This window comes from Echinops telfairi, unplaced genomic scaffold (assembly GCF_000313985.2).
Source record: "Echinops telfairi isolate 266 unplaced genomic scaffold, ASM31398v2 ScPeMD7_2;HRSCAF=8, whole genome shotgun sequence".
Lineage (NCBI taxonomy): Eukaryota > Metazoa > Chordata > Mammalia > Afrosoricida > Tenrecidae > Echinops > Echinops telfairi.
Window position 1 is genome coordinate 31,571,250 of NW_022103898.1, and position 20,621 is coordinate 31,591,870.

The following is a 20,621-nucleotide window of genomic DNA, read 5'->3' on the forward strand; positions in this document are numbered from 1 at the left end:
GAGGACAAGTGACTCTACAAGCCCAGCCAACTCCACGGGCTGCGGCTCCTAGAAGGTGTACGAGACAAAGGATTTCTCTCTTCCAAGAGTCATTCTGTGGATTTGAACTTCTAACCTCCCCAAATTGGAGAAACGTCAGTTTCTGTTCTTGGAAGTCACCCCACTTGTGATATTTCTGTTATGGCAGCACTAAGAAACTGAGACGAGCTTATGAGATTTGTTTTTATAAGGGATTTCCGAAAGTCTGTAATGCAATGTCTTTATCGGTTAGAGCTTAGGCTAAGGCTGGCTGCAATAAATGTGTTGTGAAGACTTCCTTTTGCCTATTTTCTGAAAGAGTGTTGATAACATTTGCATTATTTCTTGTTTACATTTTTCACAGAATTCAGGAAGGAAGTCATTGAGAGCTGAAATTTTCTGTGGGAGAATATTTTTTATTACAAGTTATATTTCATCAACAAATATCAGTCTATTTCTTAAATATATACATATAAACATGTATATATAAAACACATACAAAGTACCCAAGTTACTGTCAACCTTGGCATTTAAGTGGCCTTCAAAAAGACCCGGTGCAATAGAAGCCAGGGGTCCATACCATTGAAAATAATCCAGCAGAGGTGCTCCTGGGGCAAAGCCACCTGCATGATGTTTCTTATGGAGGACAAGATGTGCAGACACTGGACCACAGACTCTCTATTCTGTAGGTTTGCATCACTGTCACAGACCAGCTGGTAGGTGCAAATATTTTTGCTGTTTAAAGCATGAAACTGAAACACAGGAGAAGATATAAGCACATAAGAACATAAATAAGCTGTGTGTCACTTGGTAAAAACATTTCTTAAAACATACCAAACGAAATGGGAAACAATTCTGCTTAGATGGCTCTAAGTAGAGGAAGTACCATGGCAAGATAGGTTTCCTCAAAGGTGCTATTTCAGTTCTCCAAGCCAAAGAAAATTCAACGTGGAAACCAGAAATAGAAAGTCTATTACCAGAATATAAAATTAAATCCATTTTTGTAAAGCTACCCAGTGGTAGTTTTCCAACCTTTCATTCAAGGGTATTATCATTTACATAATGAACACCTCTCTGCACCATGGGGATCTCTGTTGCCATAGTGTCTTCCAGTTGCACTACTAACCACAAGGTCAGCAGTTCAGACCCACCAGCTGCTCCTCTGAAGAGTAAAATTACAGTCTAGGAAACCCACAGGGGCAGTTCAATGCTTGTCTACGAGTCACTGTGAGTCAGCATGACTCACTGGTAATGAGCTTTGGTTTTGCCACAATCTGCTAGGCAATGGAGCTTCAAAGATGAGGAGGACGCAGTCCTTGCTCTGTAGTTGGCTGTCATCTAGACAATCCTGACTCACAGTGACCCTGTCTGGGTGCAACAGAACCAAGCACTGCCCTGTCCTACACCACCCTCACAGTCACTGATGTGTTTGAGCCCACTGTTGCAGCCACTGTGTCAATCCATCGGGTGGAGGCCCTTCCTCTTTTACACTGACCCTCGACTTAACCAAGCATCGTGTCCTTCTCCAGGGACTGCTCCCTCCTGATAGCATGTCCCAAGGACATGAGACAAGGTCTTGCCATCCTCACTTCCGAGGAGAAATCTGAATGTACTTCTTCCAATACCGATTTGTTCACTCTTCTGACAGAGGGAGAATCATCCCAGGCACATACAATGTTACAGAGGTATAGGGAGGTAGCTGCCGTCAAGTCAGCTCCAACCCATGGCAACCTCGTGGACAACAAAATCCAAATGCTTCCTGATCCTGCGTCATCCTTACAAATTCTGGCAATCTCACCCAGAGTCTCATTCTCCCTCCCTGGCCCTCTATTTCACAGAACTTGAGGTCCGCCTCCAGCAATTATCCCTCCAGACAACATATCCCAGGCAAGAGAGTCAGACAGCGTTCTCTTGTGGCTCCTAAGGATTTCACGGATAATTCTGGGAAGTAGACATCTGCCTATTCTGCCCTAGTCTGGAAGTTCTGCTGAAGCATGTCCGGCATGAGTGATCTTGCTAGCATTTGAAATTCGAGGGGCCTAGCATCACAGCAACACACACTCTACCACAGCACAACAAACTGACAGATGGGTGGTGGACATTCAATGTTACAGGAGGTCAAAGTCACTGGTACGGTCACTGACTGGAAAGTCTTTTTATTAGACTGGAGATGGGGGTTGAGGATAAAGAGTCATAGGAATGACACAGTGTCAGAACATGGAGACCCCTCCAGGACATAGCCTGAGGAAGATGGACTTTATTCAAAAGAAGAAGTTCTTAGGAGCAGAGGTGCAACATGATTTTTTTTCCTTTTGAAAATAACAAATGTCCAGAAGATGAGGGGTGGAACCAAAGTTACATTCGGAAAGGCTAGACCCAAGGCCCCTACTGTAAGCCAGATCTAGCACAGTCCTGGGGTGAGGCCTGCAGTCAGGGATGAAGAGAAAGGAAATATCTGAGCCCCGTCAACAGGACTCAGTGGCCAGTTAGATGTGGGAGGTAAGGCAAAGAAAGAGGTAGACCTGATGCCAATTATGGAGGGAAGGGAACAAGTTCAGGCTGAGTGCTGAGTGTGAGGCATTCAGCATGCCATTGGATAGAAGTGAAATCGAGAGAAGACACAGAGATTGTTTAATCAATTTATGGGGACAGGCACTCTTTTTATGCCACAAATGGGCCTTCTTCTTGCATCAGGCTGGGACACTTGTAGCATAAATGGAAAATAAGCATAACAGAAAAAGACAGCTACCACATGAAGCTGCTATATGTTGGAACAATTATTATCTTCCGGGTGCTCTTTCTTTTAGTAACAGATATCTAATATTTTCTTAGTCTTAGGCACTGTTCTAAGCCTTATCTCATCTCATCAATCCAAATACAGCCTTATGCTTCTATTTTACAGATGAAGAAACTGAGGTGCAAAGGAGCTACACAACTTTGCCAGGGTGACACAATCAGGAAGTGGAAACCCAGGTCTTCCAACGCTGGAGGCCGGCTCCTGCGATCAAACTCATACCCACTGCACCAAGAGGGCTCTCCGGGAAGATACACTGGGGAACCATTAAAGAACACACGGTAAGTACCTTTGCATTAAACTTCACTGCTGATATTTTGACAGAATTTTTTTATTCCTGCTTCAGCTATGTTCTTTATGTATTTAAATTCTCAAATTTATTTCTCCCACATTTTTCTCAACATCTATATTTATGTCATGTTTCCGCTGTGCTCAATGTTTAATCCATCCTTTCATTTACTCATTCAACACAGATCTATATAGAACTACCCTTTAGAACTCGTAGTGATAAAATATTTATGGAAAACTACAGCAATGGTGTCTTGCCAGCAACTCAAACTCAGCAGGTCTGAAACAAAATTCTTCCTGGCTTTCCATCCCTAATACACGGGCCTGCTGGCCTCGACTAAGGCAGGCTACTGGGAGGCTTAAAAAAAAAGTCTGTGGAAACTATCCATTATCTTTTCACTCTAGTTCTCCATGAACTTGCTGGAGTCCCCTCGGTACAGTCCTTCAGAGTTCACATTCGACAGTTCACATTCCTTCCCAGCAGGAAAATAAACAAAAATATAAGAGGGGAAAAGTAAGTGCTGTCGAGAAAAAATAAAGTAGTGGGTGCAGGAGACCTACAGGAAGTGAAGAGGTTGCTGTTCTTTTTCTTAGGTGCCATCGAGCCAGTTCCGCCCCAGAGTGACCCCATGCACGAGAGAACGAAACACTGCCCAGTCCTGCACCATTGTCACAATTGTTCCCATGCTGAGCCCATTGCTGCAGCCACGGTGTCCATCTGTCTCCTTGAGGATCTTCCACTTCTCTGCTGCCCCTCTGCTTCTCGCCGGGTCTCTCTCGACAATGTGTCCAAATACACGAGATGAAGTCTTGACATGCTTGGCTCTAAACAGCACGATGGCTGTACTTCTTCCAAGACAAATCTGCTTCTTCTTTTGTCAGTCCATGGGACTTTCAATAGTCTGCTCCAGCACCATGATTCAAATGCATTGATTCTTCAGTCTTCCTTATTCCATGTCCAACTTTCTCACTCATGAGGCCTTTGAAAATACTTTGGCTTGAGTCAGGCACACCTTAGTCTTCAAAGTAACCTCCCTGCTTTTCAACACTCTAAAGAGGTCTTGTGCAGATTTACCCAATGCAATGCATCCTTTGGCCTCTTGACTGCTCCCTCCATCAGCATGGATTGCGGACAAGCAAGACAAAATCCCTGACAACTTAACTCTTTTCTCCATTCATCATGATGTTGCCTATTGGTCCAGGTGTGAGGATTTGGGTCTTCTTTACATTGAGCTGTAATCCATACTGAAGCCCACAATTCTTATCTCCATCCATAAGTACTTCAAGCCCTCCCCACTTTCAGGAAGTGAGGATCTTATCTCGGATCTGAGCTTTCAGACAGAGGGGCTCACCAATGCACCGGCCTTAAGGTAAAGGGCCAGAAGGACTCAGGATAAGGCAATAGTGAAAGAAAGTAAGAAATGGGAGGCCAGAACCCAGGTGAGGAAGGGCAGGCCTTAAAAGTACACCCCCTCCATTGTTATTCAATCCTCTGACCGTGTACTTTACCCGACATCCCTCAACACATTACCCAGTAGTCTCATGCATGCATTTGGTGGCACAGCCTAAAGGAGCCGCTCAGTGGCCCCCAAAAGGCTTTGTGATTTTCTCATATTAAGCCACATGCTGCTTACGAGGCCCTGAGTAGTTTGTAATAAACCATGCTTTGAAGTCACACTGATAAGGGTTCCAACACCAGTCCTGTACCTTGCTTCCAGAGGGCTGGTTACTTAATTGCTAATAATTTCCTCAGCTATACAACAGGCATAAAAGTGCCCACTTCTTAGAACTGTAGCCAGGCTATGAGATGGTCAAACATGGAATGTTTAGAAGAGTATCCGCCATGGGAACTGCTCAAGGAATCGATGGCAGCAATTAAAGTACTAAGCGACTTGTGACAGAGCTAGATAGTTCATACACCAAGTGAATGAAAAGACATCTAGAAGCTGTCAACTAAAGGGAACAGTGTCATAGGTCATAATCAAATATTTTCACTGGTTCTTTCCTCTTACTGTCAGTCCAGCAGTTTCATCTCCCAGGCCTTTGGGAAAAAAGACGGTTTTGAATTGCATCCCATCCGCTTTGGACTCGTCAACGTTGGCACTGAACTGCTGGAGGTATCTCCCGTAGCACTGCACGAGGGCCAATCTGTGTTCCTAAAATAAAAAGCGGGCTTCATGAATGCTTCAAAGCGTCTTTTGGCTGATCCGCTATTAAGATGGTAGTCTCCATAGCGTCATTGATGGGTGGCACTGTCACCACCACAACTAAGGCCATTTCCCAAGCACAGACAGCGCAGACTGCACACATAGGGGCTTCTGTCCCTTGCTTCTGTAAATCCTCCCCACAACAAGCCTTTTTGAGATGGAACCACCATGAGAATATTCACTGTGGTAATACCCCAAACCCAAGACCCATGTCCAATATCCCCCAGTCCTAGTAATGAACCTACTCCCCACCCCAAGCCCACTGCCATCCAGTGGGTTCTCATCCACACGGGCCCTGCAGGGCAGAGCACAATCGCTCCATGGGGTTGCTCTATGGGAGGAGACAGCCTCATCTTTCTCCCAAGAATCAGCTGGTGGGCTTGAATCGACCACCTTTTGATGAACCCTTCAGTGCTTAACCCACAGAGGCACCAGGGGTCCTCTCCACCTACTCACCCCGTCACTGATCTCACTTCTGTAATACCTCTTGAGCTTTAAAAGGAGGAGGAGAAGACAAACAGAAAAATGTACCTAGTACTCCAGCTTTCTCCCCTTCACCTGCAAACACTCTCCGAAGCACCAGCAGGCCGAGGTCAAGAAGACCAGCCCGCCAGGGTGCAGTAGAGCACTGACGAAACAGACAACCTTCCTCTAGTTTTTTGGGGTTTTAAAAATAATTTTATTGGGGGCTTGTACAACTCTTTTATTTTTAATTAATCATTTTATTGGGGGCTCTTACAAATCTTATAACAATCCATCATTCAATAGTATTAAGCACCCTTGTACATATGTCACCATCAGCCTGTCCAAAACATTTTCTTTCTACTTGAGTTCTTGGTATTAGCTCCTCTTTTGGGTTTATTCATCTTAACTTTGCCTGTACAACTTCATATTTTTCTGTGTGTCATTTGGTTATAAAATTTTTAAATCATTTTATTAGGGGCTCATACAACTCTTATCACAATCCATACCTGCAGCAATTGTGTCAAGCACATTTGTACATATATTGCCATCTTCCCCCACCATCATGTCCCCAGTTCTACCTTACAAATCCGACTAGACAGGAGCATGTACACTGGTACAGACAGAAACTCTCAACACACGGAATCCAGGACAGATTAACCTATCAGGAATAATAATGGGAGTAGTGATACCATGAGGGTGGGGGCAAGGTGAAGGGAGAAGAGGGAGAAAGGGGGGAACCAAACACAATGATCAATGTATAACAACCGGCCCCCCCCCCACCAACCAGGGTAATGACTAACAGAAACAGGGTGAAGGGAGAGAGTGGATGGTGTAAGATATGAAAAAAATAATTTATAATTTATCAAGGGTTCACAAAGGTGGGAAGGGTTGGGGAGAGTAAAAAGAGGAGCTGATACCAAGGGCCCAAGTAAAAAGAAAATGTTTTGAAAATGGTGATGGCAACCTATGTACAAATGTGTATGGATTGCTACAGGAGCTGTAAGAGGCCCCAATGAAATTATTTAAAAAAAAAAAAGATTGGTCTGTAGTGTTCTTAGTTCTCATTTCTACTAGAGTCCCCACTAGTTCCCACTACAGTCAGTCGCCTGCCTTCTGTAATGTCCAAGGCACAGCTGGCCCCGCAAGTTCCTGAATGTCAGTCCACAGCCCTTTCTCAGCTTCCTCCCAGTAATCGTCCTCAGAGAAAGCAGCCGCCCTGGGAGTGCATGGTGGGTCCATAGTTACCCAGCCTCTTGGAAGCCATCTGGGTCAAATGCTGTGTGGTTTGCATTTCTGATGACTGTTTTACTCCCTAAATAATTCTGAATCGTTGAATCTTCTCCCTTCTTGTTAGGTTTCTCCGGTGGGAAATTCTTCAGGCCTTGGCTTCGCATGAGAAAGAAATTCACGCTGAAGCCTGGTTTGTGATAAAAGTGTGTTTTTTATAAAGGGTAGAAGTCTCAGGTTTTACAGTCACTGAACATGGACTGCACCCCCACATGTGGCGACCTAAGTCCCAAGAGAGAGACTGTGACATGGCCCAGGCCGAAGGCTGAGGAGCAAATGGAAAAGGAGGGCTGAGGTCTCCAGGCTCCGGCTTCTTGGGGCCTTCTGCTGGGAGGCGTGGTCGATGGTACTGGTTAACCCCTTTGGCTGAATTAAGCCCACGTGGCCTAAATTGAGCCCATCCAGGTGTACTGCCTTCCTGGCTCAAGAGCCTGAATTTGGAGCATGCTCAGTAGATACCCCTGGTCCCTGTTCTGCTACCTAACATTTTCACTGATACATATGATGAACTTAAGTGGAGGTTCAAAATAAGAATATTCCAAAGGATGACCTTGATTCTCTTAATAAATGAATTTTTTTTAAAGGGTTCTAGAAGCCAAAGTAATGCCCAGGTTTATTTTCAGGATCATACACACTTATAGGGGCACCACATTCTTCTCCTTTCCCATCAGTGAAAAGTAGCTACGATTTTTCTTTGTGCCTCCTAAGTTTAAATATCTAGTATCTGGGCCTTTCCCTTCTCAATGTCTTAGACATTCCCCCATAACCCATCACCAATTTGCTTTATCAACTTCTAACACTCTCTTTCCTGTATCTTCCCTCCACCATTATCTCTTCCACCCACCTGGCTACTCTTCAAACAACCCCAAACCCTGCTGGGCACCACCGGCTTCTCTGTGAGAACCACAGCGAACAAGAATCTCTTCTGATTCCCCACAAAGCTGTTTTTCCACTTCACAGAAATATAAACTGACCAACTGCTTCTCACCGGACTTTGATTTTCTTACCTCCCTACATGTGTGCTCCTAAGAACCATAAGGCAACTACAAGAGGCTGGGGGGTGTTTTCTAAGATCAGCAGCAGAAAAATGGATTTCAGTTCTTCATCCTAAAAGTTCCTTCACTACATATCTCTTACTTGGTAAACGTCCTGTTAGGTAGCTACAGGCAGAAACCAGTTGTCCCTCTACATGCCAAGGCCTCCCCTCCCCCCAGAAGTTGGAAGCAGATAAAAGCTAGGGGCCATGTGCAAATTCAGGCCCTTGAGCCAGGAAGCCAGTACACCTGGGTGGGCCCCAATCTAGGCCAAGTGGATTTAATTCAGCCAATGGGGAAAACCAGGACCGTCGACCACGCCTCCCAGTGGAGGACCCTAAAAAGCCATAATCGGGAGCCCGCCAACCAGTCTCTTTTCCAGCTGCAACTCAGCCTGGCTGCAGTTTCTGTGGCCTCGGGTCGCCATGTGTGGGTGTGTAGTGCCCTGAGGATGCCCGTGTAAAACATGAAACTTCTATCCTTTATAAAAACTCACTTGGATCACAAACCAGGCTTCCGCGTGATTTCTTTCTCCTGTGAAGCCAAGGACCCAGGTATTTCCCACCTGAGGAATCAAACAGACCCTCCTAGACCAGAAAGATAAAGGCCCAGAAAACAGCAACAGGAGAAAACTGAAGCAGAGAAAGGAAAAGATGGAGGGGACATTGAACACTGCCCATATCCGGCCTAGAACCCCTTTAAATAAAACAACTCTTTATCCAGGATCTGAGACGTGCCAAACATTCTCTTTCACTTGGGATAGTTTGGGCCCAGGCCAGAGTTAATGGGTAGATCCCACCTTTTCACTAACTGGAAACCCCGCCAGCCACAGTATGTTCTTATCAAACCAAGTCCAGAAGTCCATAGCAGCCTAAAACCCTGGACACTGCTATGGAACTAAATGTCGGGCACAAACTCTATTGGGAACACAGTACAGAGCAAGAGGCAAGACATCGCTGGAAGGATGGCTACAATCCTATGCAGTAAAACTGAGTCTCCAGTCATTAAAACAAGGGTTCTGGGAACCAGACAACAAAGCAGAAAGGCCAGAAGCTCTGGGGGCTGTCCCCCCAAGGCAAGGCCAGCTCTGTGAAAAACAACAGGAAGTGGTGCCTGGGCTCCTTTGTATAAGGTAGGAACACGATGACTCAGCATTTCCTGTTGTGCATTTACCACACCCTCCCGCCCATCCCCAGCCAGCTGACTTCCCGCCCAGGAATCTCTCACCTCTTCGGTATTCCAACTACAAAGCTAAAACGCGAACACTTTAGACTTTTTAGATATCCCTTTGTTTTCTAAGAATAAAGATCAAGACATGAAATAGGAATGATGTCACAGATTTAATTAAGCCCCCCACTGTGGTTACTACACCTGTGGGTATAATTCCATTTGAAAATAGGTTGTCTTTGTTCTGTTAAGAAGGCAGGGTTAGTGTAGGGTGCACTTTTAGTCAATCTATTTTGAAATAGAAAAGCAATTACACAAGCAAGCAAAGAAGAAATGAGGGATGGGAGATGCCCCGGCCTTTGAAGACTGCCCAAGAGCAGAAGCTCAGAAGAAATAGGGCCTCCCTCCAGACCCAACCGGGAGAGAAAGACTTACCCTGGAGCTAGAATCCAGATGTTGAGCCTCCTAAACTAGAAAGTAAAATTATTTGCTAAAGCCGTCTACTTGTGGTATTCCTGTGACAGCAGCACTGGGCAAATCGAACAGAATTTGGTACCGGACGAGTGGGATGCTGCTCTAACAAATGTGGAAGTGGTTTTGGAATTGGGCAATGAAGAGAGGCTAGAAGGATTTTAAGGTGCCTAATAGGAACAGCCTAATTTACCCTGAACAAGATTGTTCATAGAATTATAAATGCCAAACACAATTCTGATGAGAAGTCAAAAGGAAGTGAAGAAAGCTCTAGAGAAAGTCTATTCTTTTAGAGAATACATGTGATGCCGGCAACAAAATGTGCTAGAAATAGGACAGTGAATGTACTTCTAGTGAGACTTTAGAAGAAAATGTTGAACATGTAATTGGATAATGGAGAAAGGAAGGTGTTTTTGTTTGCTGCAATGGCAAAGAACTTGCTGAATTATGTTCAAATGTTTGATGAAAGAGAATTTACAGGTGATAAACACATTTGACTGAGATTTCTAAGCAAGACCTTAAAGGGGCCATGTGTTTTCTCCTTGCCACTTACAGTAACATTCCAGAGAGAAATGCACATACAACGAACTGTGTAAAATGAAAACAGAAGTTAAAGATTTGGAAAATTCTATTGTACAAACTAAAAACATGTTTCCTAGAATATTCCCAAGAACATGCCTACACAATCTTTTGCTAAAGAGATTAAGCCGGTGACTGTTGGCTCTAACCAACCACCGCATCAGAAAGTCTATCCATTCAGGACAGAGAAAGGACAAAAAGGACGAAAGATGTCTGACTCTTGGAAGCCATGAAACAACCAAAAATGCTACATCGATTGTCCTCCAAGTAAAGTGAAGAACAGCTCTGCGACCAGTGTGTTGGGAGAGGCCTGGGAAGCAGAGCCTAGGTCTCCAAGGGCAGGGCCGCAGTCTCCTGGATCTCAATGGAAAAGCTGTCACAGGTTTCAGTCTGAGCTCTGGAACTCAGTTCCAGAATGAGGGCTTATCATTAAGGGAGGAGGATGGTGTTACCAGCCAAGACTGAGCTGTTGTGGGGCTTCCATTGCAGGGACAAATTAAGGCTCGTGAGGGCATTAAACACTGATCTTCTGGGGTGCCCCTTCCTCCTCTTACTACTCACCCTTTGGAACATTCTATAAATGCATGCAGCATCTGAGTTTCCAAGACTGGATATCTTCACAGGAACATAAAGCCTCCTCTTTCTCTTGTGGAGCAGCTGGTGGATTCGAACAGTTGACTTTGTAGTTAGAAGCCCCGTGCTTAACCCGCTGTGGCATCAAGGCCACTCGGTGGAGCTGGCATCAGCTTTCCCTTATGTCCTATCTGCTTGGCATCTAAGGGTCTTTGCTTTGGACAGCAGGTGCCTCTGCTTTGCTGGTGCCTAGGGCTAGGCACATGCTAGGAGCTCTAGTGGTGTAGTGGTTACATGTTGGGCTGCTAGCCACAAGGTCAGCAGTTCAAAACTGCCACTCATCAGGAGAAAGACAACACTTTTTGTTCTCGTACAGTTACACTCTCCGAAATCCACAAGTGCAGTTCTATCCTGCCCTACAGGTTACTATGAGTCAGAATTGACTCAATGGCTTGTAGTTTTGGAGAGGCACATGCTTACTGGGTCACCAACCCCTAGCCATGCCCAAGGGGCAGAGGAATGGGACCTGCTGGAGACAAGGAGATGAGGTAACCACCCAGATCTATAAGCACAGAGTCACCCAGAGCCACATGAGCAGAGTTGCTGTTCCTACAGGTCCAGAGGCCCTGAACCCCGGGTTATGGGACCTCCACTAATATCCAGAGGCCATTGCCAACACCTGGAGCCTAGAGGGCTGGGCCATTGGCCACAGGGTCTCAGCGAACAGAGGCTTATGTTCAAGTTTTGAGAGCTAAGGTGATCCGTCCTGGTGGGTTTGGAACTAGGTTGGTGCCTGTTATCCCTTCCTTCTGGTTTCTCCCGTTTGTAAAAGAAATATCCACTTTCCTGCTGTGCTCCCATTGAACATCGGAAACAGATCACCTGCTTTCCAGATTCCCCAGGGCCATGACTGAAGATGAATTTTGCCCCAGGATGAAATGTAACTAAAGCCTCATCCATATTTGATTTAGACGCTTCTGCAGATGAGGTTTTGGAGTTGATTTATGTGCTCAGGTGAATAAGCTGTGCATGTGGCGAGGATGTGAGCTGGGGAGAGGGCATCAAAGGGTGAGATGTTATGGACTGAATTATGGCTCTCAGAAATGTATGTGGTAAACCCTAACCTCTATGCCTGTGGTTATAATCCCATTTGGGATAGGGTTGTCTTTGTTATGTTAATGAGCTAAGTTTGTGTAAGGTGTATCATGAGTCCATCTCTCCCTATTTCTAACAGATTTATTGACATAAAATTCGCATGTCATACAATTCAGTAGTTCAATCCTATTACAAAGAATTGTGCAATCAGTACCAAAATCAACTTTAGAACATTTTCTTCTTTCTTGTATTCCTTGTTATTGTCTGTTTCCCCCAATCCTCTCCTGCCACACCCCTAAGAAACTATTAATCCAGTTACTGTTTTTATAGATTTGTCTATGCTGGGTTTCATCAACACAAAAATATATCAAAACAACAACAGGGAAAAACTTCAATCACAAAGAAAGCTGAAAATATTAAAACTTAGAACAAATTTAAAATGAGTCCAAAGGGAGATCAAATGATAAGGTGTAGCATTTTAACCTCACTCCAACCAAACTCACTGCCATCGAGCTGATAGCGACTCCTAGCGGCCCTGTTGGACGGGGTTGTAGCTCTTTACTCGTGAGGAACAGCTGGTGATTTCAAACTGCTGACCTTGCAATAAACAGCCTAATGCTTAACCACTAAACTACCAGGACTCCATTGAAGCCAACTATCACTGCAAAAACCCACTTTTCAATGTACTCTGTCTGATAGCAAGGCTGTTCACCTGCCTGGTCTGTATATAAATATGGGATTTACCAGAGGCTTAAAAAGGAAGAAACAAGAACCTTCCACCAGAGTTGCTGGAGATAGAAAGCCTTGCCCTAGAGCAGGAGTCGTCAAACTACGGCCCGTGGGCCACAAGCGGCCCACGGAGGACATTCATCCCGCCCACCAGGTGTTCTTGCCCCATTTGTTTTTTACTTCCAAATAAGATATGTGCAGTGTGCATAGGAATTTGTTTATAGTTTTTTTTTTAAACTATAGTCTGGCCCTCCAACGGATCTGAGGGACAGTGAACTGGCCCCGTTTAAAAAGTTTGAGGCCCCCTGCCCTAGAGCCAACACCCTGATTTGAGGCTTCTAGCCTCCTCAAAGGAGCAGAGGTAGCACGGCAGGTAGGAGCCATGGTAGTGTAATGAGTAACATGTTAGGCTGCTTTTTGCAAGGTCAGCAGCTCAAAATTACATCTAATCCATGGGAGAAAGATGAGGCGTTCTACTGGCGTAAAGATGTAAAGTCTAGGAAACCCACAGAGAAGAGCTGTCCTCTGTTGCTGAGTCGGAACTGACTTGATGGCATTGTGTGGGGTCTTCTGGAGCCTCCTCCACAGTGAGAAAAGAACTGATTGTTAAAGCCATGCATCTGCTGTATTTCTGTTACAGCAGCTCTAGATAACTAAGGTGAATGCTAAGGAACCAGGTAATAAAATAATTAACCAAGCTGAGTTTCACTTTGGCTCTTTTTCCTCAGGAGGCACTTACTTTCATTTGACAAAGGCTATCTCCAACCTGCAGAAGCTTCTTGTTGTAATAAGCAGCCGGCAGCCGGGGGGCGTATTTGGTCCAGATATTAAACAAAGAGGTGGCACTGGAAGAATCATAAAATAAAATGACATCTTCAAAGTCAGCAGGAAATCTCAATTAATTAGGAAGCAATCTTTAAAAACGTCCCTGTGGGACGTCTTCCCAATGTGTTTTATTGTTATGTCCAATTATTGACAACAAATATAATGATATTTTAAATTATTGTCTCCTCTGTGCCAAGCACTGGTGGAAGCATTTTATTTGCATTTCAATTTTTACAACAACCCTGAGATTGGCAATATCGTTATCCCAGTTAAAGAATTGATGAAACTGAGTCTCAGTGCATCCATGCTCGTAACTGGTCTGTATGGTGTCTCTCTAGCCTCTGGAGTGTAAGCTCCCTCAGGGCAAAGAATGCAACTGAGTTATTCATTGTTACACCCCCACCCCCAAGGGTAGTGTGAACCTCTTCAGAGTACAAATAAACCAAGCCCATTGTCACACAGTCACTTCTAGTTCATAGCAATCCTTATCTGAAATACTCCCTAAGATTCTCACAGCTATAAATTGTTACAGGAGCAGACAGCCTCATCTTTCTCTCTCAAAATGGCTGGTGGGTTTGAACTGCCAACCTGGAGGTCAGCAGCCCAATGCTTAAGCCACCACACTACCAGAGCTCCTTATTCAAGTAATTGATTGATATTGAGTGATGCCAAAGGGAATAGGGCATGCCTGCCCTTCTTGGACTAATTAATAATTTATTTAGATAAGAAAATACATATATTTACTAAGTAGAGCATAACAACTCAAATAAATAGGGTGACATATGCAGGCCATAGATTTTCAAAAAGATAGTTTTACGACTTTTTTTAGCTGTTTCACTTTTATTTGCCATTTATGAATGACAGAGTATGAGAATAAATAGAAACTATGAAATTCACAATGCTAGAATCTTTAAATTATGGAGATGAACTAGTTAATTCTTCCAAATTGTGCTGATGATATAACCATGAGTACGTTTGTTAGAAAACTACCAGCTTCATTCAAGCAATCAAAGTTAAAGAAGAAGAAGACTTTTTTTTAAAGTTTTTAAAGCATTTTACTGGGGGCTCTTACAGCTCTTATAACAGTCCATTCATCAATTGTATGAAGCACACTTGTACATATGTTGCCATCATTATTTTTTAAATATTTTCTTTCTATTTGAGCCCTTGATATCAGCTCCTCTTTTTTCTCTTCCTCTCCCTCCCTCATGAACCCTTGATAAATTATATATTATTATTATTTCATATCTTACACAGTCCACTAACAATTAATTCCTAAAGATATTGGGGGGGAAACTACATATAAAGTTCAATATATTATGCTTTACATAATATCTTTTTGTAAACCTATAATATTGGGAATGAGGGAATCAGGGATAAAACCATATATGTATATACACACACACATTTTTTATGTGCTAAAATACATACAAAATGAATTTTTCGATTTGTTTAACTTAAAAGTACAAAATTCAGTGGCATTAGTTATATTCACAATATCCAACAATTACCAATACTTGTTTCCAAAATTTCCTCAATACACCAAACAGAAACTTCATACCGCATTAAGCGGTCACTCTGCGTTCTCATCTTTCTCTAACCCTTAGAAACCACAAATCTACTTTCTGTCTGTAGGCATTTTTGCCTATTCTAGACATGACATGTACATGAAGGGTGGATTCCATAATAGTTATCCTATTATGTCTGGCTTCCTTCACTTAGCATGTTTTCAATGTTCCTCCAAATTAGTAGCATGCATTAGAACTTAATTCCTTTGAATGGTTATATGATCATCCATTGTAGACATCATCAATGCATTGCTCATCTTAGCAGAAATGAGTAGCTTTTGTCCCTGGATTGATATTAAACTGTCTTTCTTAATTGTTATCATTTCTCCAGGTCATCTTCTAAATCCAAATAAGCAGGCATTTTTAGGGCCTATAATCCAGAGTGGCAGCCAAATCAAACTGCTGTTTAAGAAGTGACCACTTTCAGAAAAGATAGTGAGGGGTTCCTTAGGACCCTCTCCATTCCTCCCAGGACCTGACCGCCACTCCAGCCCTTCTGGGCCTGCCTCAGAGTGCCAGCCTGGGCCGTGCGTGCCCTCAGCCCTCCGTCCTCTAGTCAGTGTACCCATCTGTCCAGCCATCTGCTCCCAGCCGCACGCAACCTGACCTGGCATGGCTTCAGGGAGCCGGCAGGGAGGGGATGGGCCGGACCAGGCCTGTGGGGGTGGGGGTGGGGGAGGGAGCAAGAAGACTTTAAGTGAACCCAAGATCAGGGGAGGCACACATTAGGAATAGTTTACATAATGATCAAATGATAAAAATATCATATTTTCTATATGAAGGGGTACCCCCCCAAAAAAGGGATTTTTTTTTCCTCCAAAAAGCTATGTATTTGTGGCAGTTATAGAATCTCCTGTCAACAGAAAGATTTCTCCCAAGTTGTCTCCCCCAAATATATGCCAAACCCAAGACGCTGCTTGCTACACATGGTAAATGGCTGTACACTAGGTCATTGAACGGAGGTCAGAAGTTATTCTCCTTAAGGGTATCTAGAGCAACCAGACTGGATAGTCTGACTCACCCGAAGTAGAGCCCACTCCCTTCTGATATTGTTCCCTTAAAGGAGTGCCGAAAGGCAAGCGTGGGACCACTAAGCTTGGGCTACTATATTGAGTCTAGGGTCCACCCATCTTGACACATATGTACCCCTATTCCCTCCCTGTACTATTGTGTGTACACCCCTAGGTCATCCCCCTCCTATTGCTCGTATTGCCTATGTTACAACCCCTTCCCATGACATACATTGTTATCTGTAATCAGAGGGCTTGCATGCCCCCAAAGATATATAAGCTTTGGTTAGAAATAAAACCTCACGAGAGCTGAGAGAGCTAACACAGAAGATGAAGTTCAGGAAGTGAAGTTTACAGATAAAATTAGCGCAGAAAATAGAAGCAAAGAGGCAAAGTCGAAAAGCAATGAGGGAGGGGGAAAATGAGGAGCTGATGCCAGGGGCTTAAGTGGAGAGCAAATGTTTTGAGAATGATGAGGGTAACGAATGTACATATGTGCTTTATATGATTGATGTATGTATGGATTGTGATGAGTGTTGTATGAGCCCCCAATAAAATGATTTTTTTAAAAAGAACGACAAGCAAGCTGCGGCCTGTGCCAGAGCATGGGCCAGTACCACCGAGTTCAGGTTTAAACATATCCAAACTTTGCACCCTCTGTAGGAAGGGAACGTATTGGGCAGGTAAATGTCGCTCAAAATTCAGCAATAAAGGACCGTCAAGAAACACTTCCCGGCAGGGAAATAGATAATGGAGCTTGATACAGATCCCGCCCAGCAGAGCGTGGAAGGCAAGGTGTCTGCCTGCCAGGGCAAGGAAAATCTTAGAGAGGAATTGCAAGTATCACCCAGCCTCACAGCAGAAGACCAGACCTAACCAAACTTGCAAAAGCCCAGCTTCTGTTCTCGCTGCAGTAAGTTTGACAAACCAAGTAAAGGCTGATATTAGTCCATATGTCTGATACCAATCTATAAATTCCTCTTCAGACTCCTGAAACACATGCAATGATGCCAAATGTGGGAAGATCACAAGCCAATGGGTGGAAAGTCTTATGGATCTAGTGATGGTGTAAGCATCTCAGTGCTGGTGTGGGTCTCCACATGGCTCCTCCAGCTCCAGGCCTCTAGAGTAGCTCCATGTGTCTTATCATCAGGAATACCAAGCAGAGAGTGTCTGTGTCCCGCCTCCAGTGAGCTATCTATCTCCATAGCACCTCCAAATGAGGTCATCAGGCAGCGACTTGATTAATAGGATAAACTCCACCCTTCACTCTTAATAGTCTAAAGTTGGCACCAGATTATGTAACTAACACAACCAGAGAGAACCTTCCCAAGTGACGCCACTGGGTGCCCTAACTCAGAGCGAGTTGCTAGATACTCACTTAGCAGGAAAAATGCATACTACTAAAGCTCCACCCAGTGGATCTTTTTTCTGTTTTGGGAGGGGTTGCCCCCTCATATACTCAAAATAAACATCTGTAAGAAGGAAATGCTAATTTACTGTGGATTGCTGACTGATTACAGGTGCTGTTGGAAATTTAGAATGTTCTAAAATTGAAAATTGTCATTTATAAGTAGACTAAATCTTGTGTGTATAACAAATGCACACTTTTAGTATATACACACACACACATATTGCTGGCACAATCAAAAACTATGTTAGATATTATGAATTTTTATACTTATGACAAGTTCCTATTTTTGTGAAACATGTTTATTTAAGACATTTGGTTTAATAATTTAATCAGAAACAAATGTTTACTTTAAAAAATAAATGTTATATAAGTAACTGGTAGCAGCTGGTCCTAACCAGTCTCTTCATTGCCATTATTACTTCACTTGGACAAGGTCAGCAAAATAATACGTTTTCTTAATTAATACACTTCATTTTTTTAGAGCAAGCTTAGGCTTTCAGAAATTATGCAGAAAGTACAGGGAATTCCCGTAAATCCTCTTCTTGCACAAAGTCTCTGCAAAAAATTTTATGGTTGGGGGGTCACACCACATGTGGAACTATATTAAAGGGTCGCAGCATCAGGAAGGTTGAGAACCACTGCACTATACAGAGTAGTTCCACAGCCCTAAAAGTCACCCATGCCCCACCTATTAATTCCCCTCCCCACAAGTCCTTAGTTCTCCATTTTAAATGGCAACACTCATCCCATATCCAATGCTCCACCCCCACCACACACACCCCAAGTCCCTGTTGTTTTTCTCGCTAGCGTTTATTTCTTTGTACAGTGGTTGTCTATGCTCAAAAATCCAGGAGACTTTCTAGAAGAGGGCTTTCTGCTCTCATAGAGAGTAACAGTGTTGGAAACCCACAAGGGCAATTCTACTCCATCCCATAGGGTCGCTAAGAGGAAGTGAGTTGAGTGAGAGGCTCAAAAATATAAGTTGCAATATCAAAAAGTACAAGGAAGAAAATTTTTTAAAACTAACTGTTGTAGTGATTGTGCAATACTTCTTGATATGACTGAATTGAATGGTATGATGTCTGGATTATGTCCTAATAAAATGATTTGAATATATATATACACTATATATATTCCATCAGAGTAAAATATTTATATCTTTTGATAGTTTGATGTTTTCCCAGTTTCTAGACTAGTACCTGGGGGGTGTGTGTATGTGTGTGTGTGTGTGTTATTGTTAAGGGCATTGGCTAGGTTCAGAATGAAACACTGCATGATCTTTTAATTTATTTATTTGCATGATCTTCACAACAGCTGAGCGCACTGGTGCAGCCGTTGTGACAGTCCATCTGGTTGAGGGTCTTCCTCTTTCACTTCAACTTTACTAATGTGGAGCCCGAGTGGCACAGTGGGTGACCTGTCTGGCTACTAATCGGAAGGTCAGCAGTTCCAAGTCAGCAGCCCCACCGCAGGAGAGAGACTTTCTACCCACAGGAGCAGTGCTACCCTGTAGTCAGAATTGACAGGATGACAGTGAACTTGGTTTGGTTTTTTTCTTTACCAAGCATAATATTCTTCTCTGAAGACTGATCCCACTCAACGATGTGTGAAAATATCTGTGACGAAGTCTCACCTGTAAGGAGCCTGCTGACCGTACCCCCAAGACCGATTGGTTGTCAAGTGCTGTTGAGCTGCATTTGATCCACAGCCACCCTGTGACAGAGGACCGCTGCCCTTCTGTGTGCTCTGAGCTCCCATATTTATGGGAGCAGGTCACCAGGTCTTTATCCAGGAACTGCTGGGCGGGTTCCCAATAAATGGTTGTTACATTCATGATGAATAATAGATTTGTCAAAAATGTGTCTTTGTATTATATGCATGAATGAAAAACACGTGAAAACCATCATAACTTTTTTGTCCACGTGCCTACTCTTACAACTCTGCAGTTTGCCACGGGAAGAAACTTAAGCTGTCACTTGGCAGTAAGAACTTTACGGTGACAGAACAAGGCGAGGAGGGGGCAGACGTGCAAAATGAGGCAGAGAGTCAAGAAAACGTTGCTGTGACCCTCGTGACAATGGGAAAGCAGTGAGCGTGTACATGTTTGAGGATGCTGTACTTCAAGGCACCGAGAACGTCTTCAAGGGCCAAGTTCCCTACCGCTCTCTCCATACACAAAATGATTTACCTCTAATCTAGAAGGTTGTGAAACCACACGAGGGGGCCAAGAAATTATTCGTGTGGAGTAGCAATTTGAAGACACTCCGACACAGATTGAGTGGCGGGTTATGAAACACTTGGCATTGGCATTGTAATTTTGACCTGCGCAGGAAGCTGAGATATAAAATTCACCAGGTATTGTGGACTGGGATAGCAGTGCACCTCCACTTCTCAAACTCTGTCCAAGTCTCCAGGCCCCAGGGGCCAGGACCGCCGCAGGCAGCCGCCACCGCCATCCATCCATCTCCTCCACTGGCCCTCAGACGAGCCCTTTCCAGGCCCTGCCTCCACTTACCAACGCCGGTGGACGTCGTGCACTTGGTCCTCCGTGGTCGCTCCAGTCTTCTTCCTCTTCATAAAACCCAGCAACTCCTGGATCTCCTTCTCACAAGAGGCCAGGAGCGGGTTTTTAGCGTCCAGCGGCCCATAAAACACCGCACCGGGCAGCGTGTCCTCCGAGCAGGAGGATCGCCGCAGCAGGATCGGAGAGCACGTCTTGGATTCCCTGGGCGACTTGGAGAGCACCGTCGTGTTCGAGATGGGCGTTGGCGGTGGCACCGGCGGCGACACCAACGTGGGCGACGAGGAGAGCCGCAGAGCTGCCATCCTGACACGGCTCCGAGGAGGCCAGGTGGACGCGCGGTTGCCAGGCGACGGTCTCGCGGCAACCAGGCGTCCCGCGCACTTTCCGGGAAACACAGCGGCCCCTGGAGGCTAGAGCAGGGCAGAACCGGACCCCCAAACAAGGATGTTCTTGCAGGGGGAGTTGCCCTTTGGCCCTCTGGATGGCTAGCTCCCAAACACGGCTGTCCAGTCATTTCTGACAGTCAACGAAACCCACAGGGGCAGTTCTAACCTATCGTCTAGGAGATGAGCG

General features: G+C 44.4%; 1 protein-coding gene across 1 annotated transcript in view; it reads right to left on the minus strand.

Moving 5' to 3' along the window:
• The window catches only part of CFAP54 (cilia and flagella associated protein 54), a 390,102-nt gene extending 369,752 nt beyond the window's left edge, over positions 1-20,350 (minus strand). The window contains exons 1-4 of the mRNA XM_030886291.2: positions 20,040-20,350; positions 13,447-13,552; positions 5,113-5,256; positions 599-770 (exon numbers count right to left, since the gene is read on the minus strand). Coding sequence (XP_030742151.1) covers positions 599-770; positions 5,113-5,256; positions 13,447-13,552; positions 20,040-20,350 — 733 coding nt within the window. The remainder of the gene's footprint in view (positions 1-598; positions 771-5,112; positions 5,257-13,446; positions 13,553-20,039) is intronic.
• Between the last annotated feature and the right edge of the window lie 271 nt (positions 20,351-20,621).